The 27,398-nt window shown below is 44.2% G+C and overlaps 2 protein-coding genes across 4 annotated transcripts in view; one reads left to right on the top strand and one right to left on the bottom strand.

The window, feature by feature from the left end:
- Positions 1-2,926: 2,926 nt before the first annotated feature.
- LOC129353515 (ribonuclease P protein subunit p25-like protein) lies at positions 2,927-5,619 on the bottom strand. 3 transcript variants are annotated; one of them, XM_055022866.1, is made up of 2 exons: positions 5,586-5,619; positions 2,927-3,818 (listed from the first exon to the last, which is right to left on the bottom strand). In XM_055022866.1, exon 2 carries the CDS (start codon positions 3,816-3,818, stop codon positions 3,189-3,191), a length of 630 nt encoding a protein of 209 aa, XP_054878841.1. In that variant the 5' UTR covers positions 5,586-5,619; the 3' UTR covers positions 2,927-3,188. The 3 variants fall into 3 exon arrangements, with proteins under 3 accessions (XP_054878841.1, XP_054878840.1, XP_054878842.1); XM_055022865.1 differs by lacking the exon at positions 5,586-5,619 and adding an exon at positions 4,851-4,971; XM_055022867.1 differs by lacking the exon at positions 5,586-5,619 and adding an exon at positions 3,935-4,018.
- LOC129353517 (collagen alpha-6(VI) chain-like) overlaps positions 5,207-27,398 on the top strand; it is a 42,827-nt gene continuing 20,635 nt past the window's right edge. The window contains 17 exon segments of the mRNA XM_055022869.1: positions 5,207-5,543; positions 10,091-10,209; positions 10,414-11,001; positions 13,318-13,452; positions 13,455-13,868; positions 14,355-14,834; positions 14,837-14,959; positions 15,516-16,058; positions 17,525-18,082; positions 18,297-18,872; positions 19,972-20,600; positions 22,863-23,152; positions 23,154-23,220; positions 23,790-23,868; positions 24,270-24,412; positions 25,779-25,871; positions 27,326-27,379. Coding sequence (XP_054878844.1) covers positions 10,116-10,209; positions 10,414-11,001; positions 13,318-13,452; positions 13,455-13,868; positions 14,355-14,834; positions 14,837-14,959; positions 15,516-16,058; positions 17,525-18,082; positions 18,297-18,872; positions 19,972-20,600; positions 22,863-23,152; positions 23,154-23,220; positions 23,790-23,868; positions 24,270-24,412; positions 25,779-25,871; positions 27,326-27,379 — 4,866 coding nt within the window. The 5' untranslated portion in view covers positions 5,207-5,543; positions 10,091-10,115.

The raw sequence follows: 27,398 nt of genomic DNA, 5'->3' as shown, positions 1-27,398 counted from the left end.
ATATTCAGTGGTGAGCAAAGCTGGGTAAAAAAATGTCTGTGCCAATGCTAAAGCGCTAACTAGATCATTAGTTTCACCAATGCTAAAGCGCTAACTAGATCATTAGTTTCACTAATGCTAAAGCGCTAACTAGACCATTAGTTTCACCAATGCTAAAGCGCTAACTAGACCATTAGTTTCACCAATGCTAAAGCGCTAGCTTAACCATTAGTTCACTAATTAAAGCGCTAACTAGACCATTAGTTCACTAATGCTAAAGCGCTAACTTAACCATTAGTTTACTGATTCTAAAGCGCTAATTAGACCATTGGTTTCACTAATGCTAAAGCGCTAGCTTAACCATTAGTTCACTAATTCTAAAGCGCTAACTAGACCATTAGTTTCACTAATGCTAAAGCGCTAACTTAACCATTAGTTCACTAATTCTAAAGCGCTAACTAGACCATTAGTTTCACTAATGCTAAAGCGCTAACTTAACCATTAGTTTACTGATTCTAAAGCGCTAATTAGACCATTGGTTTCACTAATGCTAAAGCGCTAGCTTAACCATTAGTTCACTAATTCTAAAGCGCTAACTAGACCATAGTTTCACAATGCTAAAGCGCTAACTTAACCATTAGTTCACTAATTCTAAAGTGCTAACTAGACCATTAGTTTCACTAATGCTAAAGCACTAACTTAACCATTAGTTCACCAATGCTAAAGCGCTAACTGGATCATTAGTTTCACCAATGCTAAAGCGCTAACTAGACCATTAGTTCATTAATGCTAAAGCGCTAACTAGACCATTAGTTCATAATGCTAAACTGCTATGTGAACAAACAAATTAACTGATACTAGCGCTAAGTGCTATACAGCATAAATTTAACTTGGAGGAAATATGCTAAACATTTTCAAAGTTAGCTAAACTGTTGATTAGCTGAACTGAGCCAACCACTGCTAATACTATAAATGTTGGATACATTTCAGACAGCTGGTGTTGCTCCTCTGCTTCAGTTCAGCAGCCATAGTTCTGCATCAATAAAGTCCAAATAACTGGGACAGAACCGAGACGGAGACAAACATCAGTCGAGATCGGTTGATTTTATCGGCCCAATTCCGATGTTGATGCTAAAATCGTTCACCTACCAGGAACAAATGCAGATAAGCTGATCACAGAGAGCTGAACTGAGTCCAGAACCGACCTGTGAGTCCAGCTGCTGCAGTTGGACCTGGTACTTCCCCAGCGGTGCCGTTTGTCTCTCCAGTCCTGCAGAGCCAGACTGACGGCTGGAAGCAGGCCAGCTGTCAGGTTCTCCCATCGGACCCGACCGGCACCATGAACAGGACGGGCAGCGGCTGCCGGACCCGGGCCAGAACCAGCATCGGGCCAACAAGGAGCAGCAGCGTTCCGAACCGAGCCATGCTGCCGCAGAGCGCTGATCCTCCTGAGAGTAATCCTCTAACGCTGGGAGGAAAACGATCAGCTGCAGGTCCAGATGGCCCGGCAGAACCCAACAGAACTGAAGCAGAACCCAACAGAACCGAAGCAGAACCCAACAGAACCGAAGCAGAACCCAACAGAACTGAAGCAGAACCCAACAGAACCGAAGCAGAACCCAACAAAACTTCTACTTCTGCTCATCAAGCTCATTTCCATATTAGCTAAATATGTAGCTAGAAACCTAAATATTTAGTTGGCAAATAAATATCTAATCTTGGACTAAATATTTTTTGAAAATTACATAATTTGCTTCCTAACTAAATTTTTAATTTAAGAACCAAATTTGATTTTGGGAAATAAAACTTTGGTTTTGAACTCTGACATAATGTCATAAATTCATGAAATGAACATCCACAATTTTATCTCTATGAAAAAAAAATTATTTTTAAAGTGTAACTTTACAGTCAGCTCCTTATAAAACCTCCTGCTCTTCCTCCTGCTCTTCCTCCTGCTCTTCCTCGTCCTCCTCCTCTTCCTCCTCCTCTTCCTCCTCCTCTTCCTCCTGCTCTTCCTCCTCTTCCTCCTGCTCTTCCTCCTCCTCTTCCTCCTGCTCTTCCTCCTCCTCCTCCTCCTGCTCTTCCTCCTGCTCTCCTCCTCCTCTTCCTCCTCCTCTTCCTCCTCCTCTTCCTCCTGCTCTTCCTCCTCCTCTTCCTCCTCCTGCACCCTGCTGACCTCCTGACCCGTTTCTGCCTCAGGTTCTGGTGGATTAACTTTAACCTTTCAGATTCTGAATCTGATTTTATGGATCAAATATTGTGAATTTCAGATTTATTTGTCCAGAACACCTGGAGTCTGTTAACCGACGTTTAGGTCAAAGGTCAGTAAAGAGAAACTGAAAATTTCAGCACAGGCTACCAATAGGGTCGCTGTGTGGCGCCTGGATGTCGAGGCTGTAGAGCGGATATCTGGAGTCCGACTCCGTCCTCGGTTTGCCGGGCCCTGACCTTTGTGACCTTTCTGCCCCTTCCAGTCAGATTGTTGTCAAATGAATTCGGGCCCAAAAAGTCCTTAAGAAAAAAAACGACTACCGGAGAATGCGTGCCAATGCTGCACGATGTCGGGCTGATCGGCGTCGCTCTGCGTGTCGAAGCTTCTGACTGGCAGCTTCACGCTTTTAGAAACTGGAAACCAAGTTAAAGCTTCATCCTGAAGGTGGCGCCGTAGCAGGAGGCTTCGTTAATTCCACTGAACAAATGCATAATAAGTTTGGTTTGTGATGTTCCAGCAGCACGGCTGTGGTCAGTGTGATCATCATCGTCAGGAGCAGGACTTTTCTCCGCTGCTCATGAACAATGATATATTTATTGCTCCTTTAGTTCTGCATGATAGACTTAGTAAATATTTACCTCCATACAGCTGATAAAGCCTCCAAGTGTTTGTGCTCACATCACTGACATCACCGCGACTTCCATGATGTCGTCCACCTTAAACAATATGACGTCGTTCAACCTTCAGAAAAGCTTTAATAAATCACGATGGAACAGAAAACATAAAACTGGACTTGAAATAAATACAAAAAAATGGAGAAGCAGGCCACACTTTTCAGATTTTTAGCTCCAGTTTGTCCCAACGTTTTCCAGTAAAAACCAGGATGGCTGGAAGTTAGCAGGGTGTGAATACTTTCTCCTGCTCAACTTTATTAAATCAAAACATCAAACTGAACTCAAACATGGAGTCACTTCCTGTCCAGTTGCTATGGAAACCTCTACTGTCCTTTGCCAGGGTCTCTGGAGCGGCCGGTGTGTCGGCCGGAGCCTTTCCCTCTTCCTCCTCCTCCTCCTCCTCCCCTCCTGCGGGGCCCGGTGCGGGGCCCGGTGCGGGGCCCGGTGCGCGGCCCGCCGGCGCCCCCCGGGGCCCACAGGGCGTCGTAGCGCCCCGGCGCCTGGTAGCCGGGCTGCTCCGGGTCCAGCGGCTCCCGGGAGAGCAGGATCCAGACGGCCGGCAGCTTCCTGCTGACGGTCAGGCTGTCCAGGCCGGCGCCGGCCTCCAGCGGCTCCCACACCTCCAGAACCGTGGACTGGGCCAGCCGGGTCAGCTGGTGCAGCCCCTTCAGGCGCCGCTTCACCACCTCTGCGCAGGTGATCGCCTTGGAAACGGCCCGGCCGCTGGCGCTGAACAGAAGCCGACTGCAGGGCGGACCGGGACCAGAACCGGCCTCCTCCACTTCCTCCTGGGCCCGGCCCGGCCCGGCCTCCAGCCGGCTCAGGGCGAAGCGAAGCAGGTTCCGGATCTTGCTGCCGTCTCTGACCCGGACCTCCGGCGTGTCGGCGGGAAGCCCGGCGAACGGAGAGACGCACGGCTGCTCCACGACCCGGGCCCGGCTGTAGTTCTCCATCTGGAACCAGAACCAAACAAAGGTCCAATCAGAGTAAAGTCACCAGCAGGGGGCCCCGCAGAGCACCAAGCTGGTATGAGGACAAATATATAGACCTAAAATAACATAAAACACACCAGAAGTGATCTGAGCCATCTTGGTCAGAAAGGAACGAACCTACAAAAGCTAACAACAGTTTATGACTGCTACCGTCACCAAACGACTGCTACCGTCACCAAACGACTGCTACCGTCACCAAACGACTGCTACCGTCACCAAACGGCTGCTACTGTCACCAAACGACTGCTACCGTCACCAAACGACTGCTACCGTCACCAAACGACTACTACTGTCACCAAACGACTACTACTGTCACCAAACGACTGCTACTGTCACCAAACGACTGCTACTGTCACCAAACGGCTGCTACCGTCACCAAACGACTACTACCGTCACCAAACGACTGCTACCGTCACCAAACGACTGCTACCGTCACCAAACGACTACTACCGTCACCAAACGACTGCTACCGTCACCAAACGACTGCTACCGTCACCAAACGACTGCTACCGTCACCAAACGACTACTACTGTCACCAAACGACTGCTACCGTCACCAAACGACTGCTACCGTCACCAAACGACTGCTACCGTCACCAAACGACTGCTACCGTCACCAAACGACTGCTACCGTCACCAAACGACTACTACCGTCACCAAACGACTACTACCGTCACCAAACGACTGCTACCGTCACCAAACGGCAGCGCCAACTGTCGTAACCGAAGTAAACATGGAGAGTTCAGTGAAACATCAGGTAAAAACATTGTAAGAAATCAAACTGGTGATGTGACTTTAAACGAGTTAAAATAATGCGACGTAAATAAAGCCTGATTAAAAACAACTCAGGCTGTTAGGATGCAAGCTAACCACAAATTTCCAGTAAAAATGGATGCTGATGCTAGCTTTAGTGATGCTACCTGATGAGCTTAATGAAGCATCTGGTATTGGCATACTGGATTCTGGTCCAGTTACAGTCCGACTCGTTTCTCACCTCAAACAAAATAACACAATGATCCGGATCAGGTCCAAACGTGATCAACTTCCAGTCTGAGTGGTTCTGGTTCCATCTGACCCATAGCTGGGTCCAAACGGGGTCGTCAACAGAACCGGATCCAAACAGCAGGTGATCGACAGCAGAACAGCTGAAAAACAGAAGAACCAAGATGCTGAAAAGGCCTAGTCAAAGTCTAGACCTGACTGAAATAAATGAAGGCACCAGAACCTTGTATAATTATTTCTGTTTACGAAAACCCAATATACAAAGACAAATAATACATATTTTTAAATAAATTTCTTGATGGAAATTACTGCCATTATTTAATAACGTTTATTTATGTAATAGCTTTTGGCCCTTTTGGTCCTCCATACATCACTATTCATTTAAACTCATCCATACTTTGGGAACCTAAAGCTGTCCAGAACCTCTTAGAAAGACCCGGAACCAGCCGGTTCTGTCTGCTCACCGAACCCTACAAGGATTTCCTTGAATTCTACTCATTTTTCTCTGAACTTCGGACCGAACCGAGTCGGAACCGACAGGCTTTCCAGGAAAACATGGCGCCTTCTGAAATTCAGCTAAACAGACTTAAAACCAACCGGCGGCTCCTGGTTCTGGTACCGGGTTCGGTTCGGTTCGGTTTCAACCTGCTTCGCTCCAACGAGCCATAAAAACATCAAACTTCCGGTCAGTTCCTTTAATAAATGTGAAAAAACTTGATGTTTTTACCTGATGTTTCACTGAACTCTCCACATGTTTACTTCGGTTACGACAGTTGGCGCTGCCGTTAGGTGACAGTAGCTGTCGTAAACTGTAGTTAGCTTTTGTAGGTTTGAGCCAGAAATGCAGCGAAACGGATCAGAACAAATAAACACCTGGATTATTAATCAGGATGAGATTGTTGGAGTATGAGGCTGCTGAAGTTATGGCTTATCAGATAGATAGATAGATAGATAGATAGATAGATAGATAGATAGATAGATAGATAGATAGATAGATAGATAGATAGATAGATAGATAGATAGATAGATAGATAGATTAGATAGATAGATAGATAGATATATAGATAGATAGATAGATTTTGTTTTGTATTTATATTCTTATTACATTTACTGTGTACCTTTGTATTTAATTTGTATTTTTTGTATTCTTTTGCATTTTGCTCACTATGTGCCACTTTTTGCCTGTAAGCTGCTGGTAACTTCAACTTTCTGATGGAGTCTTCCCAAGGGATCAATAAAGCACGAGTCTAAGATAGATGGATAGATTTATTTTATTACAGGCAAAAGTCCAAATTACATAAAAAGGAAACAAATACAATAAAAGAATAAAAATGCTCCTAACCATTCAGTTTATTTATGTTTCTTAATGTGATGAAGGAAAGAGAACAGGGACAAGTAAATGATAATATTAAAATACTGTCAATAGTCATAATAATATAAATACTGTCTATAATTTTTGATGGTTTCCTCTCCTGCTGTAGTGACTCTTTGCCGCCTCTTGGGGGCGCCATTTAATGTTTTACAACAGGTTTTCCGTCCAGATGTTTGGCTGGAAGAATCTGGAGATGGAAATGATAGAAATGTCATTTATTGTCCCTCAGTGAGGAAATTGATTAGTAAAAGTAAACAGACACAAAAACAGATGATGAAACAAGAAATGTAATATCTGAGGTGATCATAATCCTGACATTTGATCTAATTACTTTGTGTTTTACTTTTTTACATGCTTTAGTCTTTTATGATGCTTTAGTATTATTTGTCTTTATCTGCTGCATGTTTGAGTGAATCCACGTCTTTTGGAAGCGTTTCCTGTTTCGTTGATAAATCTCTCCTCGATTTGTTTTCTTTAATGTCGGTTCTGATCTCCGTTTGGACCAGAATGAAGATAAAACGTTACAAAAACTCCTGCAATATCATAATCAGATTAATATTAGGGGAATAATGGTCTTGCAGCTCTGGTTGTATTTTCCTCGTTAGTTTCTGTTTTTATTTGTTGGTCTAAATGTTCTCTCTTCAGGTTCAGTTTGATGTTCTGTTTCCAGATGTTTTAACTTTAATGCGGTTCTGATCGTCGATGTTTTAATGACTCAGAGAGCCAGATGTGAGGAACTCGTCTGACTGAGCGTTTCGGGTCGTTTCGGATCTGCTGTTAAAAGCTGGTAAACTTGAATATTCTCAGTTGTGGTTCTTGATGTTTGGGGCTTTGATCGCTCCGGTTTCCCCTCTGAAGGTTTTTCTTTGTGGTGATTTGGATGATTTCAGCTTGAAGCCGATGATGCTGTTTGGATCGGACCGGGCCGATCCAAACAGCTGGTATTGTTCAGAGTTGAGTAACCAGAGGGAGGTTCTGACTGTTCCTCTGAATTTCCAGTGAATTTTCGCTGCGTTTTGTCCCAGTGGGAGCAGAAGCTCTTCGTCTCCATCCTCCTTGGTTCAGACACACAAACTGCTGTTTCTGGCTGCCGGTTCTAAAACGAGTCCATCTGTGAAACGGCTCCAGAACCGGGACTCTCAACGTTCCCTCAGCAACGACACAATCCATCAAATCTCACTTGAAAATAAAGTTAAAACCTGCCCAGGTATGTAAACGTTAACTGTATGTGTGTGTGCGTGTGCAGGGTCACAGGGTCACAGGGTCAGCAGGTCACAGGGTCACAGGGTCAGCAGGTCACAGGGTCAGCAGGTCACAGGGTCACAGGTGCAGCGGGTCACAGGGGCAGCGGGAGGCTCTGATGGCTTCAGCTGTAATCAGGGATCCATTCAATAAGTTCACTTTATTATGCAACATAATAAAGTTGCATAACTTTATTATCAATGATAAACGCAGCTTAAACAGACATGAAAGTTCTCCGACTATATTGAGAAAATGAACCAAACATTTAGCTATAAAGAAATCTCGATTCACCTGCAGGCGTTCTGCTTGCGTGACCTTTGCCCTCCAGAATATTCCTAAGTCTTAATGACTGGGTTTTTTTTCCTTCCTCAGCTTTTATTTCATAGAAACAAAAATATCAAACCCAAAGCAGGAGAAGAGCCGTTTTGTTCCTCAGAGCTGCAGATGGACTCAATTAAACCTTCAAACTGAAATATGGACCCAATCTGCTGCTCCTTCACTTCATCAGATGATTGCTTTACTTCCTCTCAGGCTTGAGTCTTCTGCCCCCTGCTGGTCGTCCTCACAGCTGCGTCCAGCCTGGAGTTCGTCGGTGGCGACAGTCCATCACGAACTGAGGGGCAGCGGGGGTCAGTCAGGTCAATGGAAGATGACCTTTGACCTGACCGACCCTCCTCCACAGTTAAAACCCGGCAGCGTTCTCCTGCGTGAGCCACCCTCACATCTGGAATAATGTAACTCAGAGTTTTCTCCAGAATTTCCTAGGAAGCGTTACTCTGAGGTTCTGCTCAGCATCATGTGAGAAAACACTTTTCACTTCTTTCATCCAGAAACCACAGATGTGCTGCGGCTGCCAGCATTAAGCTTCTCTGCCCACACAAAGTCTTTGTGACGTTTCCAACGACAGCCAAATGAAAGCAGAAACATCTGGCTGCAGCAGGAAACCTGATCAACGCTCCTGCAGACAGAACCGACGGGTCGGAGGCAGAGACGCCGCCATGACGCCTCACTACGGAGCCGTCCAATCAGGACGTGTGGAGCCGTTTCTGTCCAGCTTCATTAACAACTGCAGGCAGCCCAGCTGACCGCTGCAGGATCCCTGGGGGATCAGAACAGAGCCTGGGCCCCTGCAGCCTGGACCCCGCCCCTGCAGCCTGGGCCCCGCCCCTGCAGCCTGGGCCCCTGCAGCCTGGGCCCCTGCAGCCTGGGCCCCTGCAGCCTGGGCCCCGCCCCTGCAGCCTGGGCCCCGCCCCTGCAGCCTGGGCCCCTGCAGCCTGGACCCCGCCTCCTTCATCCTTCCCCTCATCCTCCTCTCACCCAGTCTCAGTGCTGCAGCTCTGTGCCAGAGGAACGCAGCTGGTTCTGATGCAGCAGCTCGACTGTGAGTACCTTCTGTCTGACCTTTGACCTGCAGGATGAGTTTCAGTTGCTGCCTGACAGATAACTGATTGGTTTGCAGGTTTCGGTGATCAGCAGTCAGATTCGCGTTTCTCCTGCTCAGGTTTCTTGTCGTTCCTGCTGGTCTCTGGAATGTTTCCTGTTTTTGGGGCGTTTTATTTCTGCTCATGTGAACCGACAGAAATCTGATGATGAGATTCTTCACTCACCTGCGATCGGTGCAGCCAGCTGGAATATAGAAACGCATTCATGACATTCTGTGGTTCAATTCATTTCTCTCAGGCGTAAATACAGGAGCTAAAAATGTGATGTATAGCAGGTGAGTCTTTCTCACCTTTTGTAGAGCGGTACCGGTTCTGGTACCAGTACCGGTTCTGGTACCAGTACCGGTACTGGTACCGGGCTGATTCTGAGCCTTCAGGACATTTTAAAAGAAGTTTCACATCACTAAGATGTTGATGTAAAAATGTTTGTTTCAGACAGATAAATTATCCGTAGCAAACGGCTTTAACCGCTCGTGTTGATGAAGGAACAACATTTCCAAACATTGAGAAGTTTTAATTATTATCAAACGTTATGAAGAACTGGGTCAGTCACCCAGTGACCCTCACCGGCCGCTTGGTTTGCTTCTACCTTGGGCCGGCCCGCCCAGCGCAGCGGCAGAATCAGGCAATGTTTGTCTCAAATGTTCCTGATTTTACCAGGAATCTCTTTCTGAGGACGGATGTGGTTTGATACGTCGCTCTTATTTTGAAAAGATTTGATGTTTTCACTGAACTTTGCTTCCTGTCTGTTTGATTCATCCTGACTTGGAAACAAGTAAATTAGAGATGATTAACAACACGATGCAGAGATCAGGAGACACCAAACACCTGGGCCTGGACCTCCTGATGGTCCGGTCGACCCGGTTCTATCAGAACCAGAACATCTGCTCCACCTGCAGCTGCTGGTTCTCTTTGTCTCTGCTCTGAGTCCAACCAACCTGTTGGCTGTCAGAACCGACCCTGCTGAGGTGAAGCAGGAAACTAAGAGCAGAATTAAAATATCACAGCCTCCAAGATTTATAGACGTTTGAAAGAAATGAGGATTGGAGACAATGGAAACCAAAGCAGGGTCATCTAGAGGTCGTTAAGCAGAAGGTCTGACCAGATGATATTTTTCTGCTTTTTGATAGAACCTGTTGATCTTCAGTCCAGATCCTCACTGACTGTTTTCTGCAGGAAGTGAAACCACCAAGCATCCGCCATGAGGGAGGCCGTGGTCCTCATCATCACCGCCGCCGCCGGGTTCTGGGCGGTCTCTGCTCAGCCGACACTTGATATTAGAAAAGAACTTACTGGTGAGGAAGATGACCTTTGACCTGACCGACCCTCCTCCAGCGCTGCTCTGAAAGGCCTGTGGCTGGAGCGGCGCCGGCTGCCGGAGGTTTTCCTCACTGTAATAACGTGTGAGGAGATTCTCCTCCCGGTGATATTCCAGCTCCTAAAGCTTGGTTTGTTTCTCTAAACCAACCATCTTTCATCACATTGATCTTTCTTTCTAGAGTGTGAAAACGCCACATCGGGGGACATCGTCTTCCTAGTGGACAGCTCCGGTAGCATCGGCGAGGAAAACTTCAGGATAGTCCGCACGTTTCTCAGAAATGTCATCCAGAACCTGGACATTGGTCCTGGTAAAGTGCAGGTGGGCTTGGCACTGTACGGAGACGCTCCCAAGAAGGAGTTCCTGCTGAAAGATCACATGGACAAGACAGCCATGTTGGACGCTGTGGAGAGAATTGCTTTCCTTCGCGGTGGCACAAAAACGGGCAAAGCTATGGACTTCATCCGGGAGGAATACTTTACTGCTCAGGCAGGAAGCCGAGCCAGGCAGCATGTCCCTCAGGTCGCTGTGCTCCTGACCGACGGAAACTCCAGCGATGATGTGTCCATACCCGCCAAGCGTCTCCGCGACCTCAACGTCTTTGTGTTTGTTATCGGCGTGTCTCAGTACAATTATGATCAGCTGAAGATCATCGCTAACCACCCACCAGAAGACTACATCCTGACCACCGACAGCTTCCAGACTCTGCAGAGTCTGAGAAACACTCTGCTGAAAACCGTGTGCTCCTCCCTGGAGATCCAGAAAATAGGTAAGGTGTCGTCGGTCTGAGCGTTCGGTTCATTTCAGTTCCTCTCCCCACTACATCTACACTGGAACAAATCCGAGCTGCAGCGTCAGGCGGCCGATGCAGACGGACGCTTTGCTGCATCTGTCAGGGAGTCCAGGTTTGGCTGAGACAAAGACAAGTTACAGCAAAATTACATTCCTTTGTTCAAGAAATGAAATGAACAGTAAAATCTTGCATGTTTAGTTTGTCATTGAGGATATAAAATAAGGACACAAAATTAGTTGAAAGTTGAATATTTTGTGGCCCCAGTGCTTCGGCCGTCATGTCCCAGGGTTTGGACAGCAGCCTGTAAGCACCTCGTTCTGCTCATCCACCGCGCCTGGACTCTCGACAAACTGTCGTTTCCTGGAGGACTGAACTCTCAGCAACATTTCTCTGTGACGTGTGAAATGTGGCACATTGATCAGAAACAACCGGCCTCCACTGTTATGACATTAATTCAGTATTTGGAAGGACGAACTTCCTTCGCTGCTCAAACTGCAGTTCTAAAACACAAAAACCAACTTCACAACTTCTCCTTTTGTTCGCTGATTGACCCGGTAGAAAACCTACCAGAAAGGTCCAAGTGGATGTGAGTTTGGGTCAGTGGAGAGAGCAGCCTGGCACAGGAAGGCGGTGGCCAGACCTCCGGCCGGCATTCAGAGCCATCCCTGCCTCAACCTGCTGAGTTAGAAAGTTCTGCAAAGGTTCTGCAAACAGAACCGATTATATATGTGAAAAATCAAACTGATCCAGTTCTGCTGACAGATCCAACTAGAAGTTCAAATTTAATTCTACATCTGATAAGTCAGTTTATGATCAAATGTTTTTGACTTCAGGAAGCCCAGTGCGGTCGCGTTGCAGTGACTCCTCATGCATGTGCAGACAGTGGGAAGGAACCTCCTCCTTTAAACAGCAGCCGGTCTGACAGTCTGAGCTTTCAGGGGAAATATTGATGGAAGATTCAGCATTTCTAACTTTGGTGTTTTTCTCTGATTCTGAGCAAAAACAAGAGATAAAGGAAATAAAGGAAGAGAAATGTTGGTCACATCAGTACAGACGTGATTGAAAATGAAGGACGCCCCACAGGTCCTGTTAACAGCATATTTTCCATATTTTACCTTTTTTCATGACAGGAAAATTTGAAGCCGTTTGGCAGGTTGTAATAACAGACATTATAGACTTTATCCAAAAAGTTCTTTTTAATAAACTGAAATCAGTTAATTAAAAAATCCTTTCTGAATATCAGCGGGTTGAAGGGTTACGGACCGGCCGTGTTAAGAAGAGCTTTAAAAACCTTTGGTAGAAACGAGGCCTTTAATGCCAGACTCCATTACAGAGCAGAGAAAACTAAAGACAATGCAATGTTGTGTTAATCCATTTATAGTCTGAACGGAGGAGCCGGCAGTTTATCTTCAGCAAATAAATGACGGTGCAGAAGTTCATTCGACCATAATATGCGCAGTCGGCTGCACAACCGATGCTCCGCCGCTGCAAACTCAACTTAACTCGCCTGCAGTTTGAACTACGGAGCTGGAAGTCGGTCCCCTCTCTCAGCTGATTTAACATCTGTCCGTTTTGGAAAAAGCACAACGCCTGGATCACACAGTGAGAAACTCAGTTCAGTTGATCCGGTTGGATCAGACGGATCAACTGACGGATGAAGCAGCGCAGGTTTCTCTGCAGATGCACCAGGAGGAATCTGAGGCTGAGCGTTCAGACCGCAGCAGGTGAAGGATGTGATGAAAGTCAATTACATCACTTCAGTGATAAGTTATTGGGGCCACAGTCAGTGGTTTTTGTTCGATGGATTTATCTGCGTTATGTGCGATGGGATCTGGATTCACGGCTCAACTAATGTACATAAAAATGAATAGCCGATGTTAATATGATTACAGTTTGACGGGTAAAAACAGAATATGGCCGATTTATTTATGCTGTCCATCAAAAACGTCTAGCCGACCTCTGGTCTCACCTTGGAGATGTTTAGTTGCATGTCGAGTCTCTGGAGCCCTGAAAATCGTGTCTGTCCGCATACATGTTCATGAAGAAGTTGCTCCAAGAAAAGCACCAAATCTTTGACCCTGATTCGTTTTCCTAATGAAAACGGATCAGGGTCATCCTGAGCCCAGTTCCTGGGACCCTGATAAAACTGTGTTGTGCCAACATGATTTTTTTGCAGTGAACTTTTCTGATTAAATCATTTAATTTCACTTTGGGATAAATGAAATATTTTTGAATTTGAACTGAATTTTCCGGATTTGGTTTTCAGTTGAGTTTCTTTGTGTCTGCTTCCAGCTTTGGGCAATAAATTTGCAGACATCTTTCTGCTGGTGGACAGCGCCTTGGGCCCGCGACAGTTCATCTTTTTTAGGAATGAGCTCATCAGATTTATCGAGCAGATAGGCGCTGAACAGTCGAGCTACCATGTCGGTTGGCTCAGTATCGCCAGGATGTAAAGACTGAGTTCTATTTAAACACTCATAAAACTAAACCACAGTACACAAAAGCATTAAAAAACATTAAACAGCTGCCACAAACTGGCCAAGCACCGAACCTGGGAAATGCTCTGAGGTACGCAGCTCGTAACTTTTTCCTCCCTGAAAACGGCGGCCGTGCAAACCAAGGAGCTCAACAGTTTTTGGTTGTTGTTCTTGGAGAAAAGCCTAAGGGACTCTTATATTTGGCCGGTCAAGACGTCAGATCCCAAGGAGTGTCTGTTGTAGGCATGAGTTCGGCTGTGCCAGTGGAAAACATGCTAAGCTTTGCTGACAGTGCCTATGACAGTCTGAGGATCACTCAGCTGAAGGATTTCTTCACCACCCAGGAAGTGGAAACAGCCATGGAAGGTAGGAGCTTTCCGCCTGTAACAAAGTGTCAGATGAACCTCACCAACCCTTCCAACAATAGACCGATAACTAGGGCTGTGAGAAAACTCAGTTTTTAAGTCACTGTTCATTATGAAACATGACTTATCTCCACATTACAATCATAGAAACAAGCCAGCCAATCTTGCTAGCTGACATCTTTAAAACAAAATACTTATTCTCTACACCAAAGCAGGATTTACTGACGATTTAGAGTATAAATACACATTTTGTAACTCCTCCACTAATGACACACAAGCATCATAAAGATAAAATTACCTTTGGATTATCGACTGCTTGTCTCACTGACATATACATCCCTGTGGAGTAATGTGAGTAAATCACAGGATTTACAATGAATCAATGTCATGTTAGCTGATCTGTTTGTTGTAATTTAACAAGCTGTTGATTAAAACTTTGTGAATCTTTTGAAGACGGTCTAATAAACTTCCTGCATCGTTTCCACAGACTGTCAGAGAGTCAACACTGCAGACATCGTCTTCATCATCGATGAGTCCGGAGGCATCGGGAACAACAACTTCCAACTCATCCAGAGCTTTGTGGGGTCACTTATCGGCAGCCTGAACGTCAATCAGACGGGAGTCAGAGTGGGAATTGTTACCTACAATGAGGTTCCCAAAGCCCACGCTTATCTCAACAGCTTCCAGGACCGAACAGAAGCTCAGCAGTTGATGAAGGTGCTCCCTTACCGCGGCGGTGGCTCCAACACTGGAGCTGCTCTGAGGTTCACTCTGGAGTCAGTCTTCAAAGGGAGTGGCAATAGGAGGGATGTGCAGAAGGTAGCTATCCTGGTTACAGACGGTAAATCCCAGGATAGCGTGAAGGAAGCGGTGGCAGAGCTACATCGCTTTCCAGTCAGAGTTTTTATGATGGGACTAAATGAGAAGACGCCAGATCTGTACGAAATGGCCTCTTATCCTACCAACAGGTTTTTACTGTGGACAATTTCATGCAACTGAAACCCTTGAGGAAAATCATGCAGAAGAGTATCTGCAGTGCCATCATTCAGGGCTCCGTCAATTCCTTCAAAAACAGCGCCGACACCAAGGAAGGTGGGAACTGTTTCACACTATTTAAGGTCCAGCTTACAGAAAAGTCTGTAGACTCGTAGAAATCTCTGTGAAGTCAAACATTAGATCATTAAAAATGATTCATATTTTCTACCTTTGACGGTATCTTACTAAAGCCTCATTGAATTGTGTTCATGTCCTTTAAATTAATACCTTTGGATTTAATTTTGTCAATTAGTTTTCTTTGGTAAATATTTATTTGAGCTGATGTGCCTTGGCATCGCGCTCTGCAATTGACCCACAGTTTTATGACTTGTATCAGATCAGGCGTTCCCTCATACAAATTTTTAATTTTCTTCAGTTTAAGATGTTTTATAGATTTGTACATTTCTCTGTAGCTTTTCAGCAAATGGGACAAAGAAATACCTCCAGTCAGGATCTGTCAGTTGTAGGTAATTGGGGTCGATCCAGTGGCGTCACACAACCACTGACTGAAGGACAGAAAAACATCCCTGCTTACCTCAAACACAAGACAAACTAGTGTGTCACGTTTGTTGTTGAGTAGCATCACACTAACCGGTAGCATTTCTGTTTCCAGCATGCTATCAGAAGGATGAAGCAGACATCATCTTCCTCATTGACGACTCTGACAACATCGATTCCTCTGACCTCTCTGACACAAAGAAGTTCATCACTAACTTTCTTGGAGAATTTCAGGACAGACTCGATCATATTCGCATCGGGCTTGTGAAATACTCCAACTCAGCTCGGTTTGAGTTTGACCGGATGACACTGTCAGACGTGAGCAAAGCTCTGAATTATGTCAATCATGAGGGGGGTCGGACCAACACAGGGAGAGCCCTCACATTCATGGAAAGACATGTCAAGACGGTACCCTACAGTCAGGGTTCGACGTATCTGATCGTCATCACTGCAGGAGAGTCCGAAGACAGTGTCAGAGGTCCAGCAGAGAAAATAAGGGCGCAAGGCGTCATGGTCTTTGCTATTGGAGTAAAGAGGTCAAACAAAGCTCAGCTGCAGGAGATCTCTGGTGATCCAGACAGGACCTTTAAAGTCAGAGATTACTATTTCCTCCAGTGGATCAAAAACGATATTCTAAGACCAATCTGTGGACCAGCAGGTGAGGAAACGAGCAAAGACATTTCTCCAATACTAAATGCTCTAGATATGGCACATTGTTTTTATCAACATTTTGAATTACGTAACTTTAGCAGCTTATCTCCAGTACAAGCTGTTATGGAATATAGTGTCAAAACGGACCTAAACAAACATTGTTTTTCCTTTTTCATTTCTGTCATAATGTTTCAAATCCTCAAAAAATGTTAATATTGGACAACGATGAGTAAATACCAAGGCTGAGAATGCAGATTTCTGTTATTGTGATTAATACATTTTATTGCACAGGCTTCCATACTTTTTAGAAATGGCCTTCTTTACCATAAAAATAAGAGAATCTGATTTGTGTTCATATTTTATCTGTAAATGGGAAGCGACTGATGACTCTTGAGAACAATAACTGCCATGACTCTGTGGGTCAGTTTTCTCTGTAAAGTCAGACCTTGTTATCCAAGTGCAACATCCAGCAGCACTTGATAGCACTTTATAGTCCTGGGTTACACGCCCCGTGTACATCTAATTAATTAGACTTTAAATCAGTGGTTCTTAACCTTTTTTCAGGAACCGAATCCCCCAGTTTCATCTGCGCATTCACTGAACCCTTTTTTATTGAAATAAAATGATTTTTTTCCACATTCAAGTCATAGGTATGTGCTTTTTTTACCAGCGCACAAAATGAGTCATGCATGAACATCACTTTGCTCAAAGAACAAAACCAACACAGAGCATGAACAACAAATTACAGAGTTACTTTATTCTGGCCCCAGAAAAGATTTTCAACCCACCCAATTTTTTTAAACCATTTTACTAATTAAAAATAAATTTGGATTTTTTAAAGAATTAACTTAATTTTCTTAAATTTATTTTGTTTTTTTGAATCCACCAAATACATTTTTACTTCTTGAAGCTGACTGGAGTTGCTCAACTTGGCGTTGCTCAACTTGGCGTTGCTCATCATGCAGATGGGACTCTGACTCCCATCCCGTTCCCTGATACACATCGATCCATGTTGTACATATTCGTCCGACCACTTCCTGCTTTTGCTCGACTTGCTTAGTAAGGATTCAAATATTGAGAAACAACAATAGCCGTTGAATACCGCGCGCTAACTTCCCCGCGGCTCTGATTGGCCGAGCGGCGCATCATCACGACTTTACACAATGTGTCTTCACCTCTGAGGCAGAGGCTCAGCCGAACCCATGAGACCGACTCATCGAACCCCTGGGGTTCTATAGAACCCCAGGGGTTCAACCACTGCTTTAAAGTCTTTGCCTTTGATAATTTTTACCGTAATAGGAGAAATGGTATGTTGTGTGGGAGTATATTCATAAGAGCACTTCTGGCTAATCTATCAGAGAATGTGATAACTTCATTGAGTTTTCTGTTGCAGTAAGCAGAGAACCGTTCAGCTGGACTCTGCAGTTACCTTTGGACTGGATCATAACTGATGTTCTTGTGTTCTGTCTCCAGTTTGTGAGGACGCTCCCAGTGACGTCATCTTCTTAACCGAGAGCTCAGAGAGAATCTCTGCAGAAAACTTTAGGAAAATGAAAGAATTTATGAAATCTGTGGTTACCAAGTCTATTGTGGGCATGACTGACATGCATGTGGGTGTCATGCAATTCAGCACTACGACAAAAGTAGAGTTTCGTCTGAACCAGTACTTCAGCAAAGATGAAATACTGGGAGCCATCGATAACATGGAGCAGCAAAATGGCGGGGTTGAAACGGGAAGGGCCCTCACCGAAGTTTCACAGTTCTTCAGTGAGGCTGAAGGAGGACGTCCTACTCTGAGGAAGAACCTGGTGCTGATCACCTTCAACAAAGCAACCGATGAATTCAAAGGACCAGCAGAGGCTCTGAGACAAAAAGGAGTGTTAATCTTTTCAATCGGAGTGGTGAACAGTAACTACAGCCAGCTGTACGAAATCAGTGGCTCTTCAGACAAAGTCATCAATGAAGTAAATGTTGATCTAATAAGTGAACTGGACAGCATGCTGGCCTTGAAGTTCTGCGACCCACACAAAGGTGAGATTGGATAATGACTACCTGCTTAAGTATTTTATTTTTTCCACTGTTTATAATTTTTTATCTTAGATAAAAAATAAAAGATGGTGAGGATCCTTCAATCAAACTGTTGGGATTGTTGTCTGATGAAGCTGTCATCAGTCCCATCAGGTTGAAAGTTAGGTTTCAAAGCAGTCACACAAATTGATGTTGTCTTCACTTGTTCTACTCACAGATTGTAAGAAGATTGAAAAGGCTGATATAATATTCTTGGTGGACGGCTCAGGAAGCATAGAAAACCGCTTCGGAAGCATGCAAGTGTTTATGGAGTCTGTAGTGAACCGGAGCATAGTCAGTAGTGACTCTACCCGTTTTGGAGCCATTCTTTTCTCCAACGAACCTGAAATCAAGTTTACTTTGAATACCTACAGCTCCAAAGGAGAAATTCGTAATGCTATAAAAGCTCTAGTGCCGCCAAAAGATGACACATACACCAGCGAAGCTTTGGACTACTCATTGCAGTTCTTTAACGAGGAACACGGTGGCAGGAGAAGTTTCCGCGTTCCTCAGATTCTCATGGTGATCACAGATGGGGCAGCCACAAACCCTGCTAACCTAGGAAAATATTCGGATGCACTGCGAGCCAATAACATTACTGTCTTTAGTATAGGTGTAGAGAACGCAAACAAGAATGAGCTACTGATCATGGCGGGAAACAATCAATCCAATGTCTTCTATGTGGATAAATTCAAAGAGCTGGAGATTCTGTATAAACAGATATCTGGAGTCATCTGTGGTATCACCAAACATCGTAAGTATGGAGAATGAACGTGGAGTGTAAGATACACAACTTACACTGTCTGGATGTATACATACTAAGAAAAAGTTTGGGATAGTTCACTTTCAGGTGAAATTGATGGAAAATATTAATAGTTCACTCTATACTAAAATAGTGGTGGTTCCTTTATCTCAAACACTAACAAAGGCCTACTGCAGTGCTGGTTATGTCAATGTCTAAAGTGACATTGAGCATCAACCCCAGTTTGACAATGCGATCTCCTCCTGTCCGTAACTCGTCTTATCGCCTGCTGAGGTGTGGTGTCCCTCTCTTGTTGAACGACCGGGTCATTAAGGTTTTGGGGTCCAGCGTTACAATCTTGTATATCAGTGGCCTCAAACTCCATTCCTCAAGGGCCAGAGTCCTGCAACTTTTACATGTGTCCTTGTATTTGAAATAAATGGTGGTCTCTATCTCACGAGAATGCTCTCAGCTCTATGGAGCTTTGCTAATGAGCTAATATTTGAGTTAGGTGTGCTGAAACAAAGACATATAAGGGAATTTTTCTGCCATAATTTGAGAGCACACATTTTCATTTTGAAAGCAGGACAAGTATTTCTTCTCTTGATAGAAGCCTGTGAGACTACTGTCGAGAGAAAAACAACGGCCTCAGCTTCACAAATGTATTCAAACCGTGCCAGAGTTCACGTCCACCAATCCAAGACCAAGGCTTATAGGCGGACCAGAGTTCAGTTTTTTGGTCCACATTTCCACCTCCCAAACACACAGTGGATGTGTGTTTGGCGACAATGTCACATTGAGGTCTATGAATCAAACTAGAGTTTGATTAAGGCAGATGATACGAGGCTGGTGTGGAATCATCTCTTATGACGTCAGGATGTAAACTGTTGGACATGTGCGTTCAGACATTTAGAGAGGAAAGGAAAGGTCATATTAAGTTCACCCTAAAAGGTTAAATTGGATTCTTGGTTCATTCTGAGATTTCACCTAAAAGGCAAATATCTCAAGGTTTTCTGGTCAGATAATGTATATTTGAATGTGAATATCGAAGCAATGTGTTGTGATTATCTCCTGCTTTTTCCCCGTTGATGTGTTGTCTTTTCTCTGGCAGCTTGTGAACTGATGGACCTGGTCTTTCTGATTGATCACTCTGGCAGCATCACCTCCACAAATCACAATGTAGTGAAAAACTTTGCAGCAGAAGTAGTGACCGGTTTGGAAATCAGTGATAAACGTACACATGTTGGACTGGCGCAGTTCAGTGCAACTTTGCAACATGAGTTTTATCTTAATAATTACTACTCTGAAAAGGACATAGTTGATCACATAAAAAGAATAAAATATTCAGGTGGAGAAACCTACCTCGGCAGTGCCCTGAGGTCTACGAATTACTATTTCACCCAGTTCCAAGGCAGCCGCATCCAGAGAAAAGTGCCCCAGACTCTGCTGCTGCTTTCGGATGGTAATTCTTACGATAATGTGGAAAATGCAGCCAATGAACTCAGAGCACTTGGCGTTGATGTATTTGCTGTAGCAATTGGAGATGTTTATCAAACGCAGCTCCTTCAGATCACTGGTGACCCAAGGAAAATTATCGAAGTTGGTGACGTAAACAACCTGCCAAACTTCAAGACTAAGGTGGTTGATGCCATCTGCAAGGAGAATGAGAAGCCTGTTTCCACTGTTGTTCCCTCTGTCGCTCCTGTTTTCTCTACTGTTTCTCCTTCCTCCCCATGGTAAGTTGATAAATGTGTTTGGCAAAAGTATTCAAACCGTGCCAGAGTTCATGTCCACCAATCCAAGACCAAGGCTTATAGGCGGACCAGAGTTCAGTTTTTTGGTCCATTTCCACCTCCCAAACACACAGTGGATGTGTGTTTGGCGACAATGTCACATTGAGGTCTATGAATCAAACTAGAGTTTGATTAAGGCAGATGATACGAGGCTGGTGTGGAATCATCTTTGGTCTTATGACGTCAGGATGTAAACTGTTGGACATGTGCGTTCAGACATTTAGAGAGGAAAGGAAAGGTCATATTAAGTTCACCCTAAAAGGTTAAATTGGATTCTTGGTTCATTCTGAGATTTCACCTAAAAGGCAAATATCTCAAGGTTTTCTGGTCAGATAATGTATATTTGAATGTGAATATCGAAGCAATGTGTTGTGATTATCTCCTGCTTTTTCCCCCGTTGATGTGTTGTCTTTTCTCTGGCAGCTTGTGAACTGATGGACCTGGTCTTTCTGATTGATCACTCTGGCAGCATCACCTCCACAAATCACAATGTAGTGAAAACTTTGCAGCAGAAGTAGTGACCGGTTTGGAAATCAGTGATAAACGTACACATGTTGGACTGGCGCAGTTCAGTGCAACTTTCCAACATGAGTTTTATCTTAATAATTACTACTCTGAAAAGGACATAGTTGATCACATAAAAAGAATAAATATTCAGGTGGAGAAACCTACCTCGGCAGTGCCCTGAGGTCTACGAAGGACTATTTCACCCAGTTCCAAGGCAGCCGCATCCAGAGAAAAGTGCCCCAGACTCTGCTGCTGCTTTCGGATGGTAATTCTTACGATAATGTGGAAAATGCAGCCAATGAACTCAGAGCACTTGGCGTTGATGTATTTGCTGTAGCAATTGGAGATGTTTATCAAACGCAGCTCCTTCAGATCACTGGTGACCCAAGGAAAATTATCGAAGTTGGTGATGTAAACAACCTGCCAAACTTCAAGACTAAGGTGGTTGATGCCATCTGCAAGGAGAATGAGAAGCCTGTTTCCACTGTTGTTCCCTCTGTCGCTTTTTTCTACTGTTTTCCTTCCTCCCCATGGTAAGTTGATAAATGTGTTTGGCAAAAGTATTCAAACCGTGCCAGAGTTCATGTCCACCAATCCAAGACCAAGGCTTATAGGCGGACCAGAGTTCAGTTTTTTGGTCCACATTTCCACCTCCCAAACACACAGTGGATGTGTGTTTGGCGACAATGTCACATTGAGGTCTATGAATCAAACTAGAGTTTGATTAAGGCAGATGATACGAGGCTGGTGTGGAATCATCTTTGGTCTTATGACGTCAGGATGTAAACTGTTGGACATGTGCGTTCAGACATTTAGAGAGGAAAGGAAAGGTCATATTAAGTTCACCCTAAAAGGTTAAATTGGATTCTTGGTTCATTCTGAGATTTCACCTAAAAGGCAAATATCTCAAGTTTTCTGGTCAGATAATGTATATTTGAATGTGAATATCGAAGCAATGTGTTGTGATTATCTCCTGCTTTTTCCCCGTTGATGTGTTGTCTTTTCTCTGGCAGCTTGTGAACTGATGGACCTGGTCTTTCTGATTGATCACTCTGGCAGCATCACCTCCACAAATCACAATGTAGTGAAAAACTTTGCAGCAGAAGTAGTGACCGGTTTGGAAATCAGTGATAAACGTACACATGTTGGACTGGCGCAGTTCAGTGCAACTTTCCAACATGAGTTTTATCTTAATAATTACTACTCTGAAAAGGACATAGTTGATCACATAAAAAGAATAAAATATTCAGGTGGAGAAACCTACCTCGGCAGTGCCCTGAGGTCTACGAAGGACTATTTCACCCAGTTCCAAGGCAGCCGCATCCAGAGAAAAGTGCCCCAGACTCTGCTGCTGCTTTCGGATGGTAATTCTTACGATAATGTGGAAAATGCAGCCAATGAACTCAGAGCACTTGGCGTTGATGTATTTGCTGTAGCAATTGGAGATGTTTATCAAACGCAGCTCCTTCAGATCACTGGTGACCCAAGGAAAATTATCGAAGTTGGTGACGTAAACAACCTGCCAAACTTCAAGACTAAGGTGGTTGATGCCATCTGCAAGGAGAATGAGAAGCCTGTTTCCCACTGTTGTTCCCTCTGTCCCTCCTGTTTTCTCTACTGTTTCTCCTTCTTCTGCCCCTGGTAAGTTGATAAATGTGTTTCTGTCTCATCAGATGAATGTGTTTACCTGATGGAACTCAAGCTGTGTCCTTTCTTCCCTTTAGTTGAAAAGTGCACCATCGACATCGCCGTAGGGTTTGATATTTCTGCAGGTACCGTCAATGTGCCACTTTTCAGACTAGTTAGGCCTCTCCCGGAAATTGTCCGTTACGTTGTTACGGTGAACGACCTGTGTTGCTCGGCTTCTGTCCCGACCCGGATCTCCTTCAGCATCGTAAGTGTCGATGGCAGCTCCTTGTTCGACACAAACTTTGAGGCTTTCAAGGAGGATGTTCTGAGGAACGTCATGGACTTTTCATGGTCCCGGGCCACTTTGCTCAACCTGCCATGCTCAAATATTCAGGACCAAGTTTGAGTCCAAGTCCAGAGCAAAAGTCAAGGTGAGATTATGTCTTCATGTGATCAGTTCCTCCGAAATCTGAGATTGAGTCCAATCAGCTGCATCATATCTCGAGGACACTGTTGCAGTTAAGACTGTTAGCAATGAAAATATAGGATGTCATCTGTTTCAAATGTACAGTTCCATCTTAGAACATAATTGCATTTTGTTTTTTTTCAAATTTGCAATTATGTAATAAGATATCCGACAACCATGAAGAAGACTGGACTGACGAGAGATGTTCAGCAGACAGTCACTGACTCCCACACAGCAGCTCAGCAAAAGCTGGGCTGACACCTGGACATACTGTTAAAACTGTTCATATTTTATTTCTTTAGAAACTGTTGCATTTTTACTAAGCTGAAAGCCAGAAATATTAAACCCAATAGAAATACTAGTGAAATATTTCACTCTGTGGGATAGATCCATAACTACCGTTTCAATTGAATTATTGAAATAAAGATCAGTTCCAATGACATTTCATTTACTTGTGGTGAACTGTATTAATTATCCGGGTTTCAGAGCTCTTAACATCTTAACTAATCTAATGCAATGGACATTTTCCATCAGGTGCTGCTGATTTTCTCTGACGGACTTGATGAAGACGTGGCGATACTGAAGCAGGAATCTGAGAGACTAAGAACCTCTGGTAACACCACCACATATTTCCAGTTTCATTTGAACTTCAGCTGCAGATTTCTGTCGGTTTTCGCAGCTTCTTAACTGTGGGTGATAGTTATGACAGGTAATATCATATATATTCAATTATATTGATATGAAAATGATGAAAAATTGAAAGACACTTAATTTAATCAATTGTAGAAAAAGAGCCATTGAGCTGCTTATAATCTGCATTGTTTTCCAGAGATTACAGTAGTCTGAATCTTTCTACTGACGTTAGCAGTTAAAAAACAACCTTAGATTGTTACATCATCATCTATTTATCAGAAGGTGAAGCTCCATCTAATGATTGACTCACTGACACGGCAAAGTAAAGTATCAGTATCAGTGATTTAAAGTATCAGTACTGAAGCTGTTGGTCTTCTGCAGGAGTCAGCGCCATGTTCGCCGTGGCCTTGATGGACTCGGCTGCCTCACAGCTCCAGATGGTCGAGTTCGGACGCGGATACTACTACCAGGCTCCTCTGAGAATCAGAGACCTGAGCATCAGCAGCACCATCCTGCAACAGATGGTGAGTTTAAAGAAAGCTGCTTTAAACCATTTTACAGGTTTTGTGAATGAGAAAGGACCCACACATCTCGTCACAGGAGGTGTCACAGGTCTACCTCCCAATCTTTTGCTAAGCTGGACGAAGGAACACTCAGCTCCAACAGACCGGTCCCCAGCGGTCCAACTCATTAAGGTTGGCAGCTTAATGTCGGCACCGGGGAAGCTTTACCCTGTTGTGGATCGGTTTGGCAGGTGGAATATGTACAGCAGCAGCTGGTCATTTTCTGTAGATGGACTACATGACTGCGTCGGACCACTGCCATGTCTGCAGCTATACTAATTAGCAATGGCAGTCATGGAGCTGAGGAGTGAAGGATGATCCAGTCCAGCTCGTAAAACGACTGCAGCTCAAACTGCTGATGTAGATCCTGGTTGTGATGGACCTACATGACCTTTTCACCTCATGGGGTTGCGGACCAGTCCGAGTCCTCGCTGCTAACTGTGGACACATAAACACCATAACTGATCCATGTTGATAATCTTATTTTCCTTGTTTTCCCTTGATTGGCCAGGTGAGTGTGTCTGGTTTGAGAAAACATGATTCTCGAAAAAGAGAGACTGGGATTGTTTTCCCTATTTGTGCCAGCTTATTCCTGGCTTCTTGTTCAAGTCAAGCTAATGTGTCTGTGATCGTAACACACCTGGATGGACCTCAGAGAAAGCGTATTTACCAAAGTTGGAAATGGCTAGCTTAGAAACCGAGCCGTCCCTCCTTCCTCCTGCCGTGTTGATCAAATTCCCCCTCCCACTGGAGCAGATTCAAAAACGGACAACCTACAAGTTTTTTTCCACACATGATGGTGCGGCATTGATGGTTACTACCTCAGTACCTTCTCCATAATTTCATTACATTTTTCTAATCATACTCACTTTAAAAGTATATGAATGTTAGTCTTCTTACCTTGTAAAGGCTGACAGTCATTATGATTGACTGCTGCTATCCATCGCCGCTGCATCTTCCCTCATTAAAACAAATAAAGTAAGTTTGGTTTTCACCCGTTTGAGCAGCTCGCCCCGTCCTCGGAGCATTCTTAGTGAAATCAACTAAATAAAAGCAACATTAGGTGACCAGCTGCCTGGTTTTCACAAGCTCCACATGATCACATGGGTTGTTTTGATGTCCATCATGGCGGAGCGGGCAGCGTCCTGAAGAGCCTGACATCACGTGCATAAGGTCATTATGTCTTTTTAATAGCCCAAAGACGCTATTGATTGGCGTTGCTATCATCATTAAAGCAGGAAACTGTCTTGCACAGGACAGAATTGAGATTAAAGTTTTTCTGGATTGTTGAATTTAGATTTTTGCATCTCTGTGTGACTTCTTGCAGAGCTCCGTAGCAGATCGGGTTTGCTGCAACGTTTCGTGTAAATGTTCAGGACCTCCAGGCCCTCGTGGTCCTCCTGGGAAACCTGGAACAAAGGTGAGAGAAAAACTTTTCTGTTTCCAGAACCACAGCAATGTTTCGATTGCCTGGTCACTGTCAGGTCCAACGTTTTTGCAGTTTTTCAGGCTCACTGAGTCAGCCTCATTTATCATCTTACCTGTGTTTTGGACAGTGGTCTCAGCAGTAACTGTCAGATAACTAAGTAAGTAGGGAACAGCTGATGCAAACCTCTGTGGTAACTCAGATGATGGCTTTGTCTAGGGTTAAACAGTGAAACACTGGCTTAGCCCCAATAGCAACACGTTCTCCAGAAAAATCAATCCAACTCATGCTATGCATAAACTAGTGTTTGGATATTTCATATCTGCATAACGGGCAAAGGCTCATGTAAATGACATAAACAATATTTTCTACCTAAAACACCCAATTTCAGCAGCTAGATGAAAAAACTTACATGATGCTAAACACAGACAAACACAAAGTAATGAGTTCAAGAAGTTACAGTTCAAATTTAAAGCTCAAACTCAATGACCTGCATGCAAAACTCGCTGAACCAGCAGCTGACGAAGAGGAAGACGAAGCTCATTTCATGAAGCCCAAAGCATAAAGAGAGTCCTACCTTTCCTGTTTTAGGGTTTTATTCCAGGTTGCATAAATTATTTCCACTCGGCTCCTGCAATCCATTGTATAAATTTTTGGCATTTGAAAAACTAAAATAAAAATACTAAAATATAATACTATAAAAATACTAAAAAGGTAGCAGAAACACGTTTTCATATCAAACTTTCCATAAAACAAGACTTTGGTAACGTGTACCTGTCAGAACAGAGCAATGTAATTACAACATGTCATGTTTTCTGTCTTATTGATTTGTAAACGACACAAAAGGCTCAGAAAATGACACTACAACAGCTTTGGTTAAAATGTGTGTGTTCTTTCTTCATCAAAGTTACTTTATTGGACAGAGTATCCAGAAATTGTACTCAAGTAAGCGTAGCAATAGTTCATAATAATATTACTCAAAGCACAGAGCAGGAAAACTGCACAAATGTAACTGAATGTAGTTACAACTCTAAACACAGAAAACAACATTAGTAACCTTTTTAACAAGCCTAATGTGTTATATTCCAGTCACAACTATCTAGATCCACCAATGTTACTTATTGAATTGGAACAAAATGTGAAAATATTTTTTACCTTTTGCTGGCTGGTTGCTGGTCGCTGACCCACAGGTGTAAACCACCGTTAGTACGCGTGTACGCTCACGGTGCGTTTAAAGATGGCTCGGGGAAACGCGTTACAGCATCTTAACAGCGGTTTGGGGAAGCCCAGGTACAGGAAGTACACTGACGCCACCGTCTGTTACCGAACGTTACACCTGTCTGACTCCGCCCACTGGCACCGCGAGGAACCTGCAGCTGAGTTTCACTGCTTCCTGGGTTCCTAACATCGAAACGCTGCAGGTTCTGCTTCTCTGTGTTTCTTGACAGGGCTCACCTGGTCTGAAGGGCCACGCCGGCTATCCTGGAGACGAAGGCTCTCATGTAAGTACGGATCTGCTCT

This window comes from Poeciliopsis prolifica, unplaced genomic scaffold (genome assembly GCF_027474105.1).
Source record: "Poeciliopsis prolifica strain line A6 unplaced genomic scaffold, Auburn_PproV2 SCAFFOLD092, whole genome shotgun sequence".
Taxonomy (NCBI): domain Eukaryota; kingdom Metazoa; phylum Chordata; class Actinopteri; order Cyprinodontiformes; family Poeciliidae; genus Poeciliopsis; species Poeciliopsis prolifica.
This window is presented reverse-complemented; position numbering and strand designations above follow the sequence as displayed.

What these genes read in the sequence shown, in the direction of transcription:
- LOC129353515 (XM_055022866.1), bottom strand. Translation starts at nt 3,818, where the DNA reads ATGGAGAACTACAGCCGGGCCCGGGTCGTGGAGCAGCCGTGCGTCTCT.